At 38.1% G+C, this 13,864-nt stretch overlaps 2 protein-coding genes across 3 annotated transcripts; one reads left to right on the forward strand and one right to left on the reverse strand.

The window, feature by feature from the left end:
- Positions 1-255: 255 nt before the first annotated feature.
- cenpn (centromere protein N) lies at positions 256-7,874 on the reverse strand. Its single transcript, XM_041797570.1, has 10 exons — positions 7,559-7,874; positions 7,275-7,320; positions 7,093-7,152; positions 6,421-6,494; positions 6,116-6,289; positions 5,918-6,019; positions 2,959-3,013; positions 2,733-2,842; positions 2,485-2,608; positions 256-622 (listed from the first exon to the last, which is right to left on the reverse strand). The coding sequence occupies exons 1-10, from the start codon at positions 7,727-7,729 to the stop codon at positions 501-503; spliced, it is 1,038 nt and encodes a 345-aa protein (XP_041653504.1). The 5' UTR covers positions 7,730-7,874; the 3' UTR covers positions 256-500.
- A 2,089-nt stretch (positions 7,875-9,963) lies between these two features.
- Positions 9,964-13,632, forward strand: cmc2 (C-x(9)-C motif containing 2). 2 transcript variants are annotated; one of them, XM_041790299.1, is made up of 5 exons: positions 9,964-10,248; positions 10,506-10,576; positions 12,416-12,486; positions 12,571-12,642; positions 12,740-13,632. In XM_041790299.1, exons 2-5 carry the CDS (start codon positions 10,540-10,542, stop codon positions 12,821-12,823), a joined length of 264 nt encoding a protein of 87 aa, XP_041646233.1. In that variant the 5' UTR covers positions 9,964-10,248; positions 10,506-10,539; the 3' UTR covers positions 12,824-13,632. The 2 variants fall into 2 exon arrangements, with proteins under 2 accessions (XP_041646233.1, XP_041646320.1); XM_041790386.1 differs by lacking the exon at positions 10,506-10,576 and having other exon boundaries at positions 12,370-12,486.
- Positions 13,633-13,864: the final 232 nt, after the last annotated feature.

Below are 13,864 nucleotides of genomic sequence, written 5' to 3' on the forward strand. Positions count from 1 at the left end.
TTAATAGCACTGATTGAGGAGCAAGTGTACAAAGGCCCACTTTTACTATTTCTGTCAATGCCAATGATCAAAAATGATGATTTCTATCATTATACCTGATAAAAAAATCCTAAAAAAGAATATGGGATTCAAAAATGATTTGAAGACAACATAAGAAATAAAGTATTTAAAAAATCCTGCTTTTATATTCAGTTTAGATAAATATTAAAGGGCAGTTAAGTGACCACTCAGACACCGATAAAAGACCATTTAAAATACCTGTTACTATTGATTTATTCACATCTGGAAGCACATATAAATAAGAACCATAAAAGCTACCTCCAAGATCCCTGACTATTTAAAAGCTTTGTCCATCAGGAGGATCAATGAAAATGTCAAATCATGAGTGGGTCTGACGCAGAGGTTGGCCACAGTGTTAGTCCCTTAATTCAAGGTCCTGTCCCCGATAAATCAGTTGTGTGCACATTTATGAGTCCATTAGTTCAAGGATCCGCTGCTCATTAGTTCTGTGGCCGTTGTGTTTGTGAGGAGGCGCCAGGGCTATTGTCTGTGATGACAAAGTAATTCTTTCCTTTTAGAGAAATTGATGAGAGCAGAGGTGTGACAGGTGTGGAGGCAAATCCTGTGGAATACATAAAAACATATAAATAGTTTAAACAAATTTTTCTATTTTTGTAAAACCAATAGTTAGCAATGCCCTTGACAATTTCCTCTTTAGAGACTATGATATAGATGCAGTGGGGTAAATAATTATTTGATCCCCTGCTGAATTTGTGAGATTGCCCACCTACAAAGAAATTAACGGACTCTTATTTTTATGGTTGTTTACTGATCATGGCAATAGACAGAATATCACTCAAAAATGTATAAAAATTACACAGTATAAAAGTTATAAAATGTTGTGCATTTTATTCAGTGAAATAAGTATTTGATCCCCAATAACTCGCCCAGAATTCCGGTTCCCACAGATTGGCTGGTGCCCATGTGGTACACAGCTGTGCACAGTTAACCAATTATCAATACTCCTGATCTTAACTCATCATGTGTATAAAGCACACCTGCTCCAGGAATCAGTTTCTTACATTCCAATCTCTATAGCACCATGGGCAAGACCAAAGAGCTGCCAAAAGATGCAAGGGACAAGATTGTAGACCTGCACAAGGCTGGAATGGGTTACAAAACCATCAACAAAAGGCTTGGTGAGAAGGTGACAACTATTGGCACCATTATTCGAAAGTGGTTGATACAAAATGACCATCAACTGTCCTCGGCCTGGAGCTCCATGCAAGATCTTGCCTTGTAGAGTGAGGATGATGCTGAGAAAGGTGAAGGAACAGCCCAAAACTACACAGCAGGAGCCTGTTAATGATATGAAGGCAATAGGGACCTCAGTCACCAAGAAAACAGTTGGTAACACACTGCGTCATAATGGACTGAAATCTTGCAGTGCCTGCAAGGTCCCCCTGCTCAAGAAGGCACATGTACAGGCCTGCCTTAAGTTTGCCAGTGAACAACTAAATGACTCAGAGAAGGCTTGGGAAGACGTACTGTGGTCAGATGAAACCAAAGTAGAGCTATTTGGCATCAACTCAACCCGCCGTGTTTGGAGGATGAAAAAATGCGAATATGACCCAAAGAACACCATCCTCACAGTCAAGCATGGAGGTGAAAACATGATGTTTTGGGGCTGTTTTTCTGCAAAGGGTACTGGGTGACTTCACCACATTGAGGGGCCAATCAACGAAGCCATGTACTGTAAAATCTTGGATGAAAACCTCCTTTCCTCAGCAAGAACACTGAAGATGGGTCACGGGTGGGTCTTGCAGCATGACAATGACCTGAAACATACTGCCAGGGCAACAAAGGACAGGCTCCACAAGAAGCATATTAAGGTCATGGAGTGGCCTAGTCAGTCTCCAGACCTCAACCCAATAGAAAACCTGTGAAGGGAGCTGAAGCTTCGTAAAGAGGAATGGGCCAAAACCCGTCCTGAGCTGTGTGCAAACCTGGTGACCAACTACAAGAAACGTCTCATCGCTGTGGTTGCCAACAAGGGTTTCTCTGCCAATAACTAACTTATGTTTTGCTTGGGGATCAAATACTTATTTCACCCATTAAAATGCAAAACATTTTATAACTTTTATTGTGAGTTTTTTATGCGTTTTTGACTGATATTCTGTCTATTGCCACAATAAGTAAACAACCATAAAAATTAAAGTCTGTTAAGTTCTTTGTAAGTGGGCAAACTTACAAAATCAGCAGGGGATCAAAAAAGTATTTACCCACTGTATATGATGGGTAATGCTGGTGTCTGAGTAGAGATATTTACTCTACCAGGGGTGCCCTCTTGTGGTCATTCATTAAATTGCCGTAAGTGTAAAACACTAGAAACAGTGGTAACTACTTAATATCTCATTGTTTATATTATTTCCTTGTTACACTATATGTTAATTCAGTGTCTGAAGTTAAACAGACTGTTGTTACCTGAAGAAGCGCAGTCTCTGAGGGACTCTAAGAGGTTGGTGCTTGTAAATTTGACAACACATCTGAAGGGCTCGTCTCGCTCTGTCATGTTCTTGTTGGTTTGGTCTCTGAATTTTGTTTGCAGCTAGGAAAAAACAAAAACATGCTTCAGACAATCACAGCACAGAGGAACACCCTAATTTGCTTTGTGAACTGAAGTAAATTTGAATTTGAAATGATAATATCAATACAAGCATGCTTCAGATTACCTTGTAAACTGCAGATTGTAGCTGAGGTAATGTCCCATCACCAAAGGCTTCACAGGCCATCTGCTGTCGATTTGCTGCATTCCCGTCCTGTTCTTTTTCTATGTGTGGGTCTGTGAAAACAAACAAAGCCAAAAAAAATGCAGAATGCTACTATATACACAACTTAGAAAATACACTACATTAACAATGTTCAGGCATGTGAGTGAAAATACAAGCTTTTACATACTTGAGAAAGTTGGGTTCATCTCTGTAAGTGGGCTGGGATATTTTGAGGGAAACGCCTAGAAAAAAAGCAAAATTAAAAATCTCAAAAACTCAACTGTTACAAACATCAGCTCTGTCATTCATAAATTTGCACAACTTTCTCCCAAAGTGTAATTAGCAAAAAGAAAACCCTAAAAGAAAATATTTCAGCAGTTATCACCTTGTTTTGAGTTGATCTTTGTCCAGATGCCCATAAACAATGACTCGATACAGTCAAACATACTTTCTTTATGTGCTAACTAGGCAATAACAAGTGGTGGTTGGTAAAGCCCAATAATAGCCCAACTAGCAGGTATTTTTAGGCTACTCTGTCTTGTGCAACTCATACTGTCAAACTCCCCCACTCCACTGCATTCTTTTGTTTGAAATGCTGGGATAAATAAGGTAACGGTCCCACGCTTTGACAAAGAAGTACACAGCAAGAGCTTTTCAGAGGTTTGCACTGGGGCTGACACTTCAAAGAAATGTAGAGACGACTGGGGACACAGCAAAAAGTTGTTCAAACAGACAAACTTTGCTTTTTTTTTTTTGATATACACACAATCTCAATTTAAAGTCTGTGGCACCTTTCATAAAAGCTGGGACAGGGGTAAGGAAAGAAGAAAAGTCTGGGAAAGTCATGGAATGCTCAAAAAATACCCAGAACATTACACACATTAGTTTATCTGTACATTCTCATCCAAAGGTTTTCTTTATTTTCTACATTGTAGATTAATACTGAAGACATAAAACCTATGAAAGAACACTTATGGAACTATGCAGTAAACAAAACAAACCAGAATATGTTTGATAATTCAGACTCTTCAAAGTAGCCATGTTTTGCTTTGGTGACAGCTTGGTACACTCTTTGCATTCTCTCACTCAGACTCATGAGGTAGTCACTGGGAATGGTTTTCCAACTGTCTTGAAGGAATTCCCAGAGGTGCTGAGGACTTGATGGCTGCTTTGCCTTCACTCTGCAGTCCAACTCATGCCAGACCATCTCAGCTGGGTGAAGGTCATCTGATGCAGCACTCCATCACTCTCCTCAATGAAATAGCCATTGCATGGTCTGGAGGTGTGTTTGGAGGTCACTGTCCTGTTGAAAAACAAATTATGGTGCCTCTAAGCGCTAACCAGATGGGATGGCATGTCACTGCAGAATGCTGTGGTAGTCATGCTGGTTTAGAGTGCCTTAAATTTTGAATAAATCACCAAAAGTGTCATCAGCAAAGCACTCCCACACCATCACAGCTCCTCCTCCATACTTCACTGTTGGAACAACACACATAGAAACCATCCGCCCACCTTTTCTGCATCTCACAAAGACACGGCAGGTGGAACCAATAATCTCAAATAGGACTCATCAGACCAAAGAACAGACTTCCACTGGTCTAATGTCCATTTCTTGTGTTTCTTGGCCCAAGCAATTCTCTTCTTCTTGTTCTTCCACAGTAGTGACTTCTTTGCAGCAATGAAGACCATGACGGCCTGATTCACGCAGTCTCTGCTGAACTGTTGATGTCGAGATGTGTCTGCTTCTTGAACGCTGTGAAGCATTTATGTGGGCTCTTAATGGGCTTAATGGGGCTGTTAATTTGCAGTTTCTGAGGCTGGAAACTCGGATGAACTTATCCTCTGTTGCAGAGGTAACTCTTGGTCTTCCTTTCCCGGGTCGGTCCTCATGACAGCCAGGTTAATCACAACGTTTGATGGTCTTTGTGACTGCACTTGAGGGTACATTCAAAGTTCTTGCAATTTTCCGGATTGACTGACCTTAATGTCTTGAAAGTAATGATGGACTGCTGTTTCCAATTGCTTAGTTGAGTGGTTCTTGCCATAATATGGATTAAAACAGTGGTCCAATAGAGCTCTTCACTGTGAGGAACTGTGTACCAACCCCTACCCCTGCACAACACAACTGATGGTCTCAGACACATTAAGTAAGCAAGAAATTCCACAAATTGACTCTTGGCATAGCACACCTATAAATTGAAAACCATTCCAGGTGAGTGACTCATGAGTCTGATTGAGAGAATAGCAAGAGTGTGCCAAGCTGTCACCAAAGCAAAACGTGGTTCTTTTAAAGAATCTAAAATATCAAACATATTCTGGTTTGTTTAGCCCTTTTCTGTTTACTACATAATTCCATCCGTGTTCTTTTATAGTTTTTAAGTCTTCTGTATTCATCTACAATGTAAAAAATAATGAGGTGTGTCCAAACTTTTGACTAGTACTGTGTGTGTGTATATATTGTTTTTATTTTTAACATTTGTTTCTTGTTTTGTGTTTTTCAACCTTTTAACAATCATAGTATGCTCAACTCTCGCACTTTAGTAACCTTGCTGTCACGTTACTGAGTCCATATTTGATGTAATTTTGACATTTTTTGTGGTGAATCCCTTTTGTGGGGACTTTTCTCACTGAAATCGGTGAAGCCCTTTAATGCTGTATGTTACTATGAACTATTTATAATGCTATTCCAACAACAGTTCTGTGCTTTATGATGTTTGTATATATTTTTTGTATGTTGTGGTGACCTTTTGTCACATGATTGTGTCACGCGATACATTTTTCGTACTTAAACTTGTTTTTTATCTGCTCATTATGTCCTGATGAAGACTCAGAGTCAAAACGCATAGATGTGCCTGTTTAATAAAGGATTTTTATTACATCAGAGTGCCTCGGACTCTCAGTTCTGACTGCCATCTATACTATGGACTTTTATTGAGAAGTTAACAGGCAAGTCATTGCTCCCCATTTTTTGCAAAATCATTTTGTGTTTTTGACTGTATTCAACTAAATGCAGGTTGAAAAGGATTTGTAATTTATTGTATTCTGTAGTTGCTGACATTGCACAACACCCCAATTTTTTTTCTAAGATTTGGGGTTTGTAAATCTGAGTATACAGTGTTATGCTATTGTTATCACAGTTGGCTTACCTGTTGGTATTGTCTCATCAGCAGCTCCCTGATGGCAGTGAGTTTCCGTCCACTGAGATTTCCATCCTTGATAGTTTGGTATCTTGTCGATAAAACCAAGGCCTACAAATCACATTACAAGTTAAGAAGGAGATCAGATAAAACTGTCAGGAGATGGGACAACAAATGACAAAAAAATAAATCAAAATTTTTGCTCACTTGGAATAACAGGGGTTTCTGCTTTGAGGTAAGGCTGGTCACAAAGACATATGGGGTCTGAAGATAGTGAACAACATATGTTGGTTTCAGGTGGTTAGGGCGAGAGAAGCTGTCCCCCCAGGCAATCCGCATCCATACAGCTTCATCTGTGTGCTTCTTTATTTTGATAGACACCTTGAACACATTGTCAAAAGCAGACTTTAGTATAGGATCTTAAACACAGAAGACACTATTTAATACCTCTATATTAGGCAGGTATGTTTGTAAGAATCTGTGGTATATGTGAGCAGGAAAAGATGGCTTACATGTCTTACAAGCTCCCTGAGGTGAGATCTGAATTGTTCTTTAAATTGTGTCAACTCTACAGAGTGAGCATCATCTGAAAAAAAAAAAAGATAAATATGTATAAAAGAATTCCATTTAATCTTGGTAACAGCACATGTGGTGAAATCTTACTTTAATTCAGACTTTTACCTGGAAAAAACACATGATCACACCAAGTTTGTCAAAATGTTTTCTTAACTACAATACTGTTATTTTAATGGTCCATGTACTGAAAATTTCAGAAGCTTTAAAAATGTTTCCATCAAAAAAGCTACTATTTCTGTGTAGCAAAAAACATGTGCAAACATATTTTCTGAAAAATATGCATTTTAAACCAGTGATTCTCAAATGATGAGGAAAGACACACTGGTGTACTTCAAGGAAAATCTAGGTATGCCACGGGAAATTGTACAGCTAAACATAATTACTACAGCTATACAATTACTAAAGACACTGTAAAAAAAAGTTTTAAAGCGGTTATTTTGCCAAGGACTTATGTTTTGTTTCAGTAATGTCTGAATGTGAATAATTATATCAAAATATAAATATCTGATATAAAGACAAGATCACACTTGCAGATGTACTTTTATAATTAATATAAAAGAACAAAGAAGATCCCTCCTTGGCACAAAATGCATATTGTATTTGCATACCTTCAGGGTCCAAGAGCTGGTAGGCATACCACATTCCCTGATTAGGATTATCAATGATATCTGAAGGTCAGAGGAAGCACAAGCATGAAACATTAATGAGCTGATAAAGCATTATATGCTTAAATGGGTGACAGTAGTTGGTTGCTTTGGCAACTCATGGCCAACTATTCAATTAGGCTTACATATCATCTCGAGCTCTGTGATACGCGTCAGTGTCCATTCATTCTCCTGTTGCGAAAAAATATGTAAGTGTTAAACAGATTTAAGTACACATTAACAGCATCCCAGTCAGAATCAAACTGAACAATAGAGAGAATTATGGGAAACTTCACGACAATAAGTCTCAAACGGCGAAGTTAAGAGTACAATGATGTGTGGCTTTAACAAGTATTCTGGTACAAATTAGCTTTCTAGCAAACTGTTTGGGTGTAATATAGAAGTTAATGCTAAAATGGGTTTTCCGTACCTCACAAATAGCCCACAGGTTTTCCGTTAACGTCCATTTTGGTTGAGAAAAATCGAGGGACTGTTGCTGTTCGACAGTCAAACGGCCCCACTTTTCCAGCGTCGTTTTCAGCTTCTGACTCGGTATCCGTCTCATGAGTCGTTGGAGAAAACTCTTCGCAGCCTCGTCCATTGTTACTAAGACAGTAACCTATATTTAGGTCAGCTGTTGTACTTGGAAAATAGTTTTTTGTTTAGTTTCACAGTTGACGTCCTAAAGTTTACGGTGGAAACACAATCTGAATTTTCCAAACAACCCGCCAGAGCGGAGCACACGAATCGACCAATCATATGTCGACTAAAAATCACGGTGTTCCCCTTTGGCGCCGTCTGTTGTGTTGGAGTGGTACTGCACTAAAATGGTTCCGCTGCACACAGTGAATCTTCCCATTTCAAGTACACAGTGGTGGAAAAAGAACTCGGATCCTTAAAAAAATTCTTCGGTCCTGGAATAATTTCTATAAATAAAAAGGGTGATTTCAAATGTGTATTATTTTCGGTACATGTTTGACATGCTGGACTACTTGACAAAAAGAAAGATAAAATGTCTCTGGAGATGGACACAGCATGACTCACTTGAATATGTTAAAGCTTACTGGTCTGGGTGGGATTCTAGTGCTCTGTTGTGGTGTTGGAGATACTATTCACCAGGTCTACTTGATTTAAGGAAGTCTAGTCCCCATAACCAAACTATAAATTAGACTGTCTGCAAAGGCCCACAACACAATACTGAGAGGTTGTGTGGTAAAAATGAAAGAGAAGAATCAAATCAAAGCTGTAAAACAATCAGGCTCTATGTTGACTCACGGAGATGGTATTGTCTACAGCAATAACTGTGAGATTTTCATTTAAACCACTAGCTATTATTTTAAAATACATGACTTGACAGTGTTTCAAGTTTCTAACCAACCCTTCTTTGCTGTTAAGAGATCAAAAGACAAAAAAAAAAAAAAACATTCAATACAAGTGGTTTAATTACGTAAGTGTATCACATGAAGTTTTAATGTAGATTCTTAAAGGTAGGATTCTGGAAACTAAAGATTCAAGGTAATAGTAGAGAAGTAATAACAACATTGCTCTCCCTAACATGATGTGAATATTGTACAATTGCTAGAGGGAATGTGGATTGCACCACTGCATTATTGTCTCTTTAGGGCAACTCCTCCTCCTGAAGCAGTAATGTTTGAAAAAAAAAAGCAGTGAAATTGCCCTTTGGATACCCAAGGGAACAAAAATTGACAAACTGCCCTCTTTATTTCCTTTAAATGAAATCAATTAGAAAATTTTTCCTCTTTAGTGTCCTCTAAATGAACAAAATTTGATGATTTGCACTTTTCAGTGCCCCCTAAAAGAACATATTTGACAACTTGTCTTCTTTAGTGCCATCTCAAAATTTGACAATTTGCCCTCTTCAGTGCCTTCTATAGAAAAACTTTAACAATTTGTCCTGTTTGGTGCCCTCTTAATCAGTGGTTCCCAAACATTTTCCTTGCCCTCTAAATAGACACAATTTGCCAAATAGCTTTATATGACACATATCTAAAGTGGAGAAAACAATAAAGTGTCATTAGTGTCTTCATATTGAGTTAATATTTAGTTAACTTATGATGACAACTGTATTACAACTTTGTGTGCTGGTGTCCCACCACATAGGGCAGGTGCCTTTTTTTTATTGTTTCCCTGCCCCTTATTAAACACCCAGGGTCTGCCACTGGTAGTTGCGTCCATATAATAATTGATTAACCATTTGATATTTAATATCTATACTGTATATTATAAAATTTTTAGATGAATATTTAGCATTAAATATTTCATGTTTAGCATTTGTGAACTGAGCTAACAGTTAATCAAAGTCAAATTCATCGTTAGCATACCTGGCAGTCAGGCTGCTTCAGACAATGTTAGGCCTTGATATCTATTAATTCCAAAATGGTTTACATCTTTAATAAGGCGTGTTAGGGACACACCAGATAAGTAGTCCACTCCACTCTAACAGTGTAGAAATAAGGGCCGCATCTTTACGACTTTTATTTAACCAGTACTAAAATTGCTGGTAGATACCATTTAAATATGGCACCTCTGACATCCGCCATTAAATTTACTCCAAATAAATCAGAGGTGATACGCATTTTACATAGCAGTAACGGTACAAGCTGCAACAATTTTACCAACTTCTAAAGATAATATCAGCACAAACCGCAAACAACACCGGTAGTACTTTACTCTGAAACCTCTTGTTTTCCCTGTTTACTTCCGTTGTCAAAAGTCCCGCCTCTTTTTAAAGGAGCATACCATTGGTGGATTGGAAAAGAACCAGGCCGCTGATTCGCTGATTTCGGTTGTCTATCACGTTGCTGTCATCAAACGGTTACGACAAGCCAAATGTGTTTGTTCAGACAGCATGTCCTTAAGGTTCGTGTTGTCTTTGTAGGTTAAATGTTTTCCAGTAAGACACCGGTGGGTGAAGCTGAAAAGGTATAGACATTGCTGGGACATGCGTTGTTGATTCAAGGGCAGAAAGACGACTCTTGTCCGTAGTTATTCAGTAATTTTATGGCCAAACGTCCAACGACAGCATAGGCCTAATTAGCAGTTAGCTAACATTTGACCGTGGGTTTCAGGAAAACATCATATCACTCTTCTCCAACACTGGTAAGGGTCATGCATTTATATAACCTACAACCTTTTGTGCACTTAGTTTTTTAAAATATCTCACTGAAAATAGTATATATGCAGTAAAAACAAGAGTGGCTATTCTTTCGGATCTAGTATGAAAATCCAACTCTGTTCATCATGTCCCCAGAATCCTGTACTGTTTGCATGGTCCCAGAAAATTAAGGGCTAGTTTACAAAACATTTAATATAAAATTGTATCAGTGTTGTATAACTCTGCCTCTTTGTGTGTGCAGGTAAGTGTCCAAGGGGAAAAACACCATCTTCACTATGACAGCTCAGGAAGGAGAGGGATGGGGAGGCATTAGTATCCTTTAGAAACAAAAGTCAACAGCAGAAGTGTTACATCTTTGAATGGACAGGTTGTGGAGTCAGATAAGTGGATTATAGGTAGCATTACTTACAACATTTTTGTTAAAATTTGTTTTCATTTTTATCAATCAATAATGTCAAAAGACAACCAGTCCTGGTGTGATTCTGAGTTTTCAGCTCAACCAACTTTTGATAAAAACAAATAATTTTCATAACACTGGATCATCATATGTATTTCAAAACTGTAGAACAAAAGCATGTCAAGTGTTAAAAATAAGAAATATCATTGGTTTTGAAAAAAAAGAAAAAAAAATCATTTTAATTTGTTGTCACCAGCGTCTTTCAAAAAAGTTTGGAAATTTAGAACAAATGACTTAAAGGTGCAAAATTTTTAAAGAATGTAGGTGTAGGGACATCTCATGGTGAATATAAGATCAACAGGCTCGTAGTATCACAGTGTATGTACCATACTCAAATGCTGTAAGTAATAAATGTACTATTCACTGTTTCTCAAATGTTGAAAGCAGTGGTAAAATTCCTCACCTCATATGCGCATTTTCACTCATCAGCTATCTTAAATTGTCCACCTCATGTGTATGCCCACATCCTCACATAAATTTATACTTCTGATCATGTTTAGTCGGCATCCTTGCACCCTTTGCTCATCTTGCAATTATACTTTCAAAGCATACAGACTTGTATACACTAGAAAAATATTTACAAGAGCTTGTACATTTTTAAATTTTTATACTTTTTTTTTAGTTGTATGTATTTTTTGTATTTAATGTTTAGTTCCTGTACACTTGAGCAAAGCTTACCAGAGTCACATTGCTTGTTGTGTAAGCATACTTGGCCAATAAAGCTGATTTTGATGAAAATAGCATCCTAGAGAGGCAGAGTCTTTGAGGTGAAGATGAGGATAAATACACCACGCTTTGTCAGACAGTACATGAAAATAGTGCCACAATTTAGGAACAATGTTTTTAATGTAAAATTTCAGACCTGGGTATTACACAGCATACAGTACATAATATCATTCTGAGAATCTAAAAAAATCTGTTAAGGGGTAATGGAGAAATCTAAAATTGAGTTGCTGTGATCTTTAGACTGTCAGACTTCCATACACTGAAAACAGACACAAGTCTGTAGTGAATATCACTGCATGGTCTCAAGAGCACCTTAAGAAGCCATTGTTGGCCATCAAATATATTACGTGCATTATGAAGGGCAAAATAAGGCAAAGGAGACCCCAAACTGTTGAACAGCTGGAAACCACATATCAAGCAAGACTAGGACAGTAATCGACATCTAAAATGACTGAAACCGATCTCCTTAGTTCCCAAAATACAAAATATCGCTAAAAGAAGAGGTGATTTTTGAAGAGTTGCAAACATAATCCTGTCCCAGCCTTTAAAAATGGGTTGCTGGTATCAGATTTGTAACTGCATACAGTCTTTGAGCTATTTTCAATAAACACAGGATTTTAATGTCATGCAAATCATCAAATTCTGTTTTCATTTATGTCATCATGGGAGGAAATGGTGTTATAAATTGAATAATACATTAAATAACGACTACAATTTTAATGGAGTCCTCTGAGGTCGGTGCTCGGGCCCTAATTGTCCTAGCCAAAAAATGTGAATTTGTTAATCAGCATTCCACTGTTTAATGGGAAACTGTGTGTATAAGCAAACCCAAAAGATGTTGCCACCCCATGGTAACTCTAGCAGTAATATGTAAGAATAATAGTCAGCCCCTCAGTCTGTGCTCCTCTTGTTGGCTTTTCAGTCTTGCTGCAGGTGTACAGTTGGCCCTTAACTCAGCATGCACCCTGACCTGTCCCCTCACCTGCACACCGATGAGTGTAACGCTCTGATATCTCAGCTGAGGCAGTGCCACGCCGAGGTGGGCCATGGTTTTGAGTCAATATGAATGCTTGATATAAACAGACAAACAACCGTTTCAATTTCTGTTTCTTTTTACCTGCAGCACAGTTTCCTGAAGTTCTTCGGGACATGCAATGATTTGGACCGGGTTATGCGTGAGTGCCTAAAGAAAGAGGTCAGTTGTTTATTATGTGTGTTTCAGCCATTTATTAATATGCCAAAGAAGACTTTTTGCTCACTTAATCAGTTTTCTCTTTGTTTACTATCAACAGAGACTGGAAAAGAGAGAGCGCAGTAAGCAGCATGCAAGGGACATGAAAAAGAGGCTGAAGGAAGGACACAAGGAGGAGCTCTGAAGGACATTTTCCTGCATGTATCTACTGGCAACACCAGTTAAAAGTGTTTGGATGGTGGGACAGTGAATGCAGCATCACTGTAAAACTGCTGTTTTGATATCAACACAGAAGAAGGGACACATTCTGTTTTGTTGATTATTCAGAACCATGTGGTGTTTTTTCTCAGAATCAGCAGGTCTAAGTATCAAGTGAATGTGAACATCAACAAGTAAAAAGGCTCAGCTCATAAATATGTTATTGCCATTAAGATTTTATTATTTTATTGAACAGAAACATTAGTGGATGATGTTAATGTTGGGATCATATACCAGCATTGGTTTGGTTCTGATGTCCAGCGTACTCATGCTTTTACAAATGTTCTCTGGCACATACCTCCCTCACACACTTTATATGATCTACACAGATTGAAATCTGTAGTATTACCAGAACGTTTTATCTCGACATAAAACCCAACCTGTACTTTGGATCAAAGACACTGTTCATCATTCATTTTCCCTCTGGTAGCAGAACACTATGGCTCTATCAGAGAGATAAGTGTGGCTGATGGCTGAAGCCTTTCATCAAACCATTATTTTATTCAGCAGGACTCCTCAGGAATATTCTAACACCTGAATAATTCATGAAAGGCAGATAGGAGAGTCCATTTCAGGGATGCATCCGAAAGGCTTTAAAAGAGGAATGATCCAAAGTCTGACCAGCAGTTGGGGAAACTCCGTCAAATACTCATTGTTGTGTGAAAGTTTTATGTGAATGAGAAATCATATTGATTCATTAAGTTCTTTGAAATAAAGTAAAAATCTGTTAAATTAGGAACGTGTTCATTCTTTTTATAAGATTATTTCTTGGACTTTTCTGCCTTTACTTGATGGGATAGTTTGAGAAGCACAAGAATGTTAGGAGAGAGATGGGGGATGACATGCACCAAAAAGCACAAGGACTGTAGTGCCAGAACATGGATGCCTGCTAAACAAACTTAGCTAAAACAGCACCCTGACTTTTATTTGTCTTGAAGTGGGTTTGTTGAAGACTGTAAAATAACAA

Source organism: Cheilinus undulatus, linkage group 1, assembly GCF_018320785.1.
Source record: "Cheilinus undulatus linkage group 1, ASM1832078v1, whole genome shotgun sequence".
Classification (NCBI taxonomy): Eukaryota; Metazoa; Chordata; class Actinopteri; order Labriformes; family Labridae; genus Cheilinus; species Cheilinus undulatus.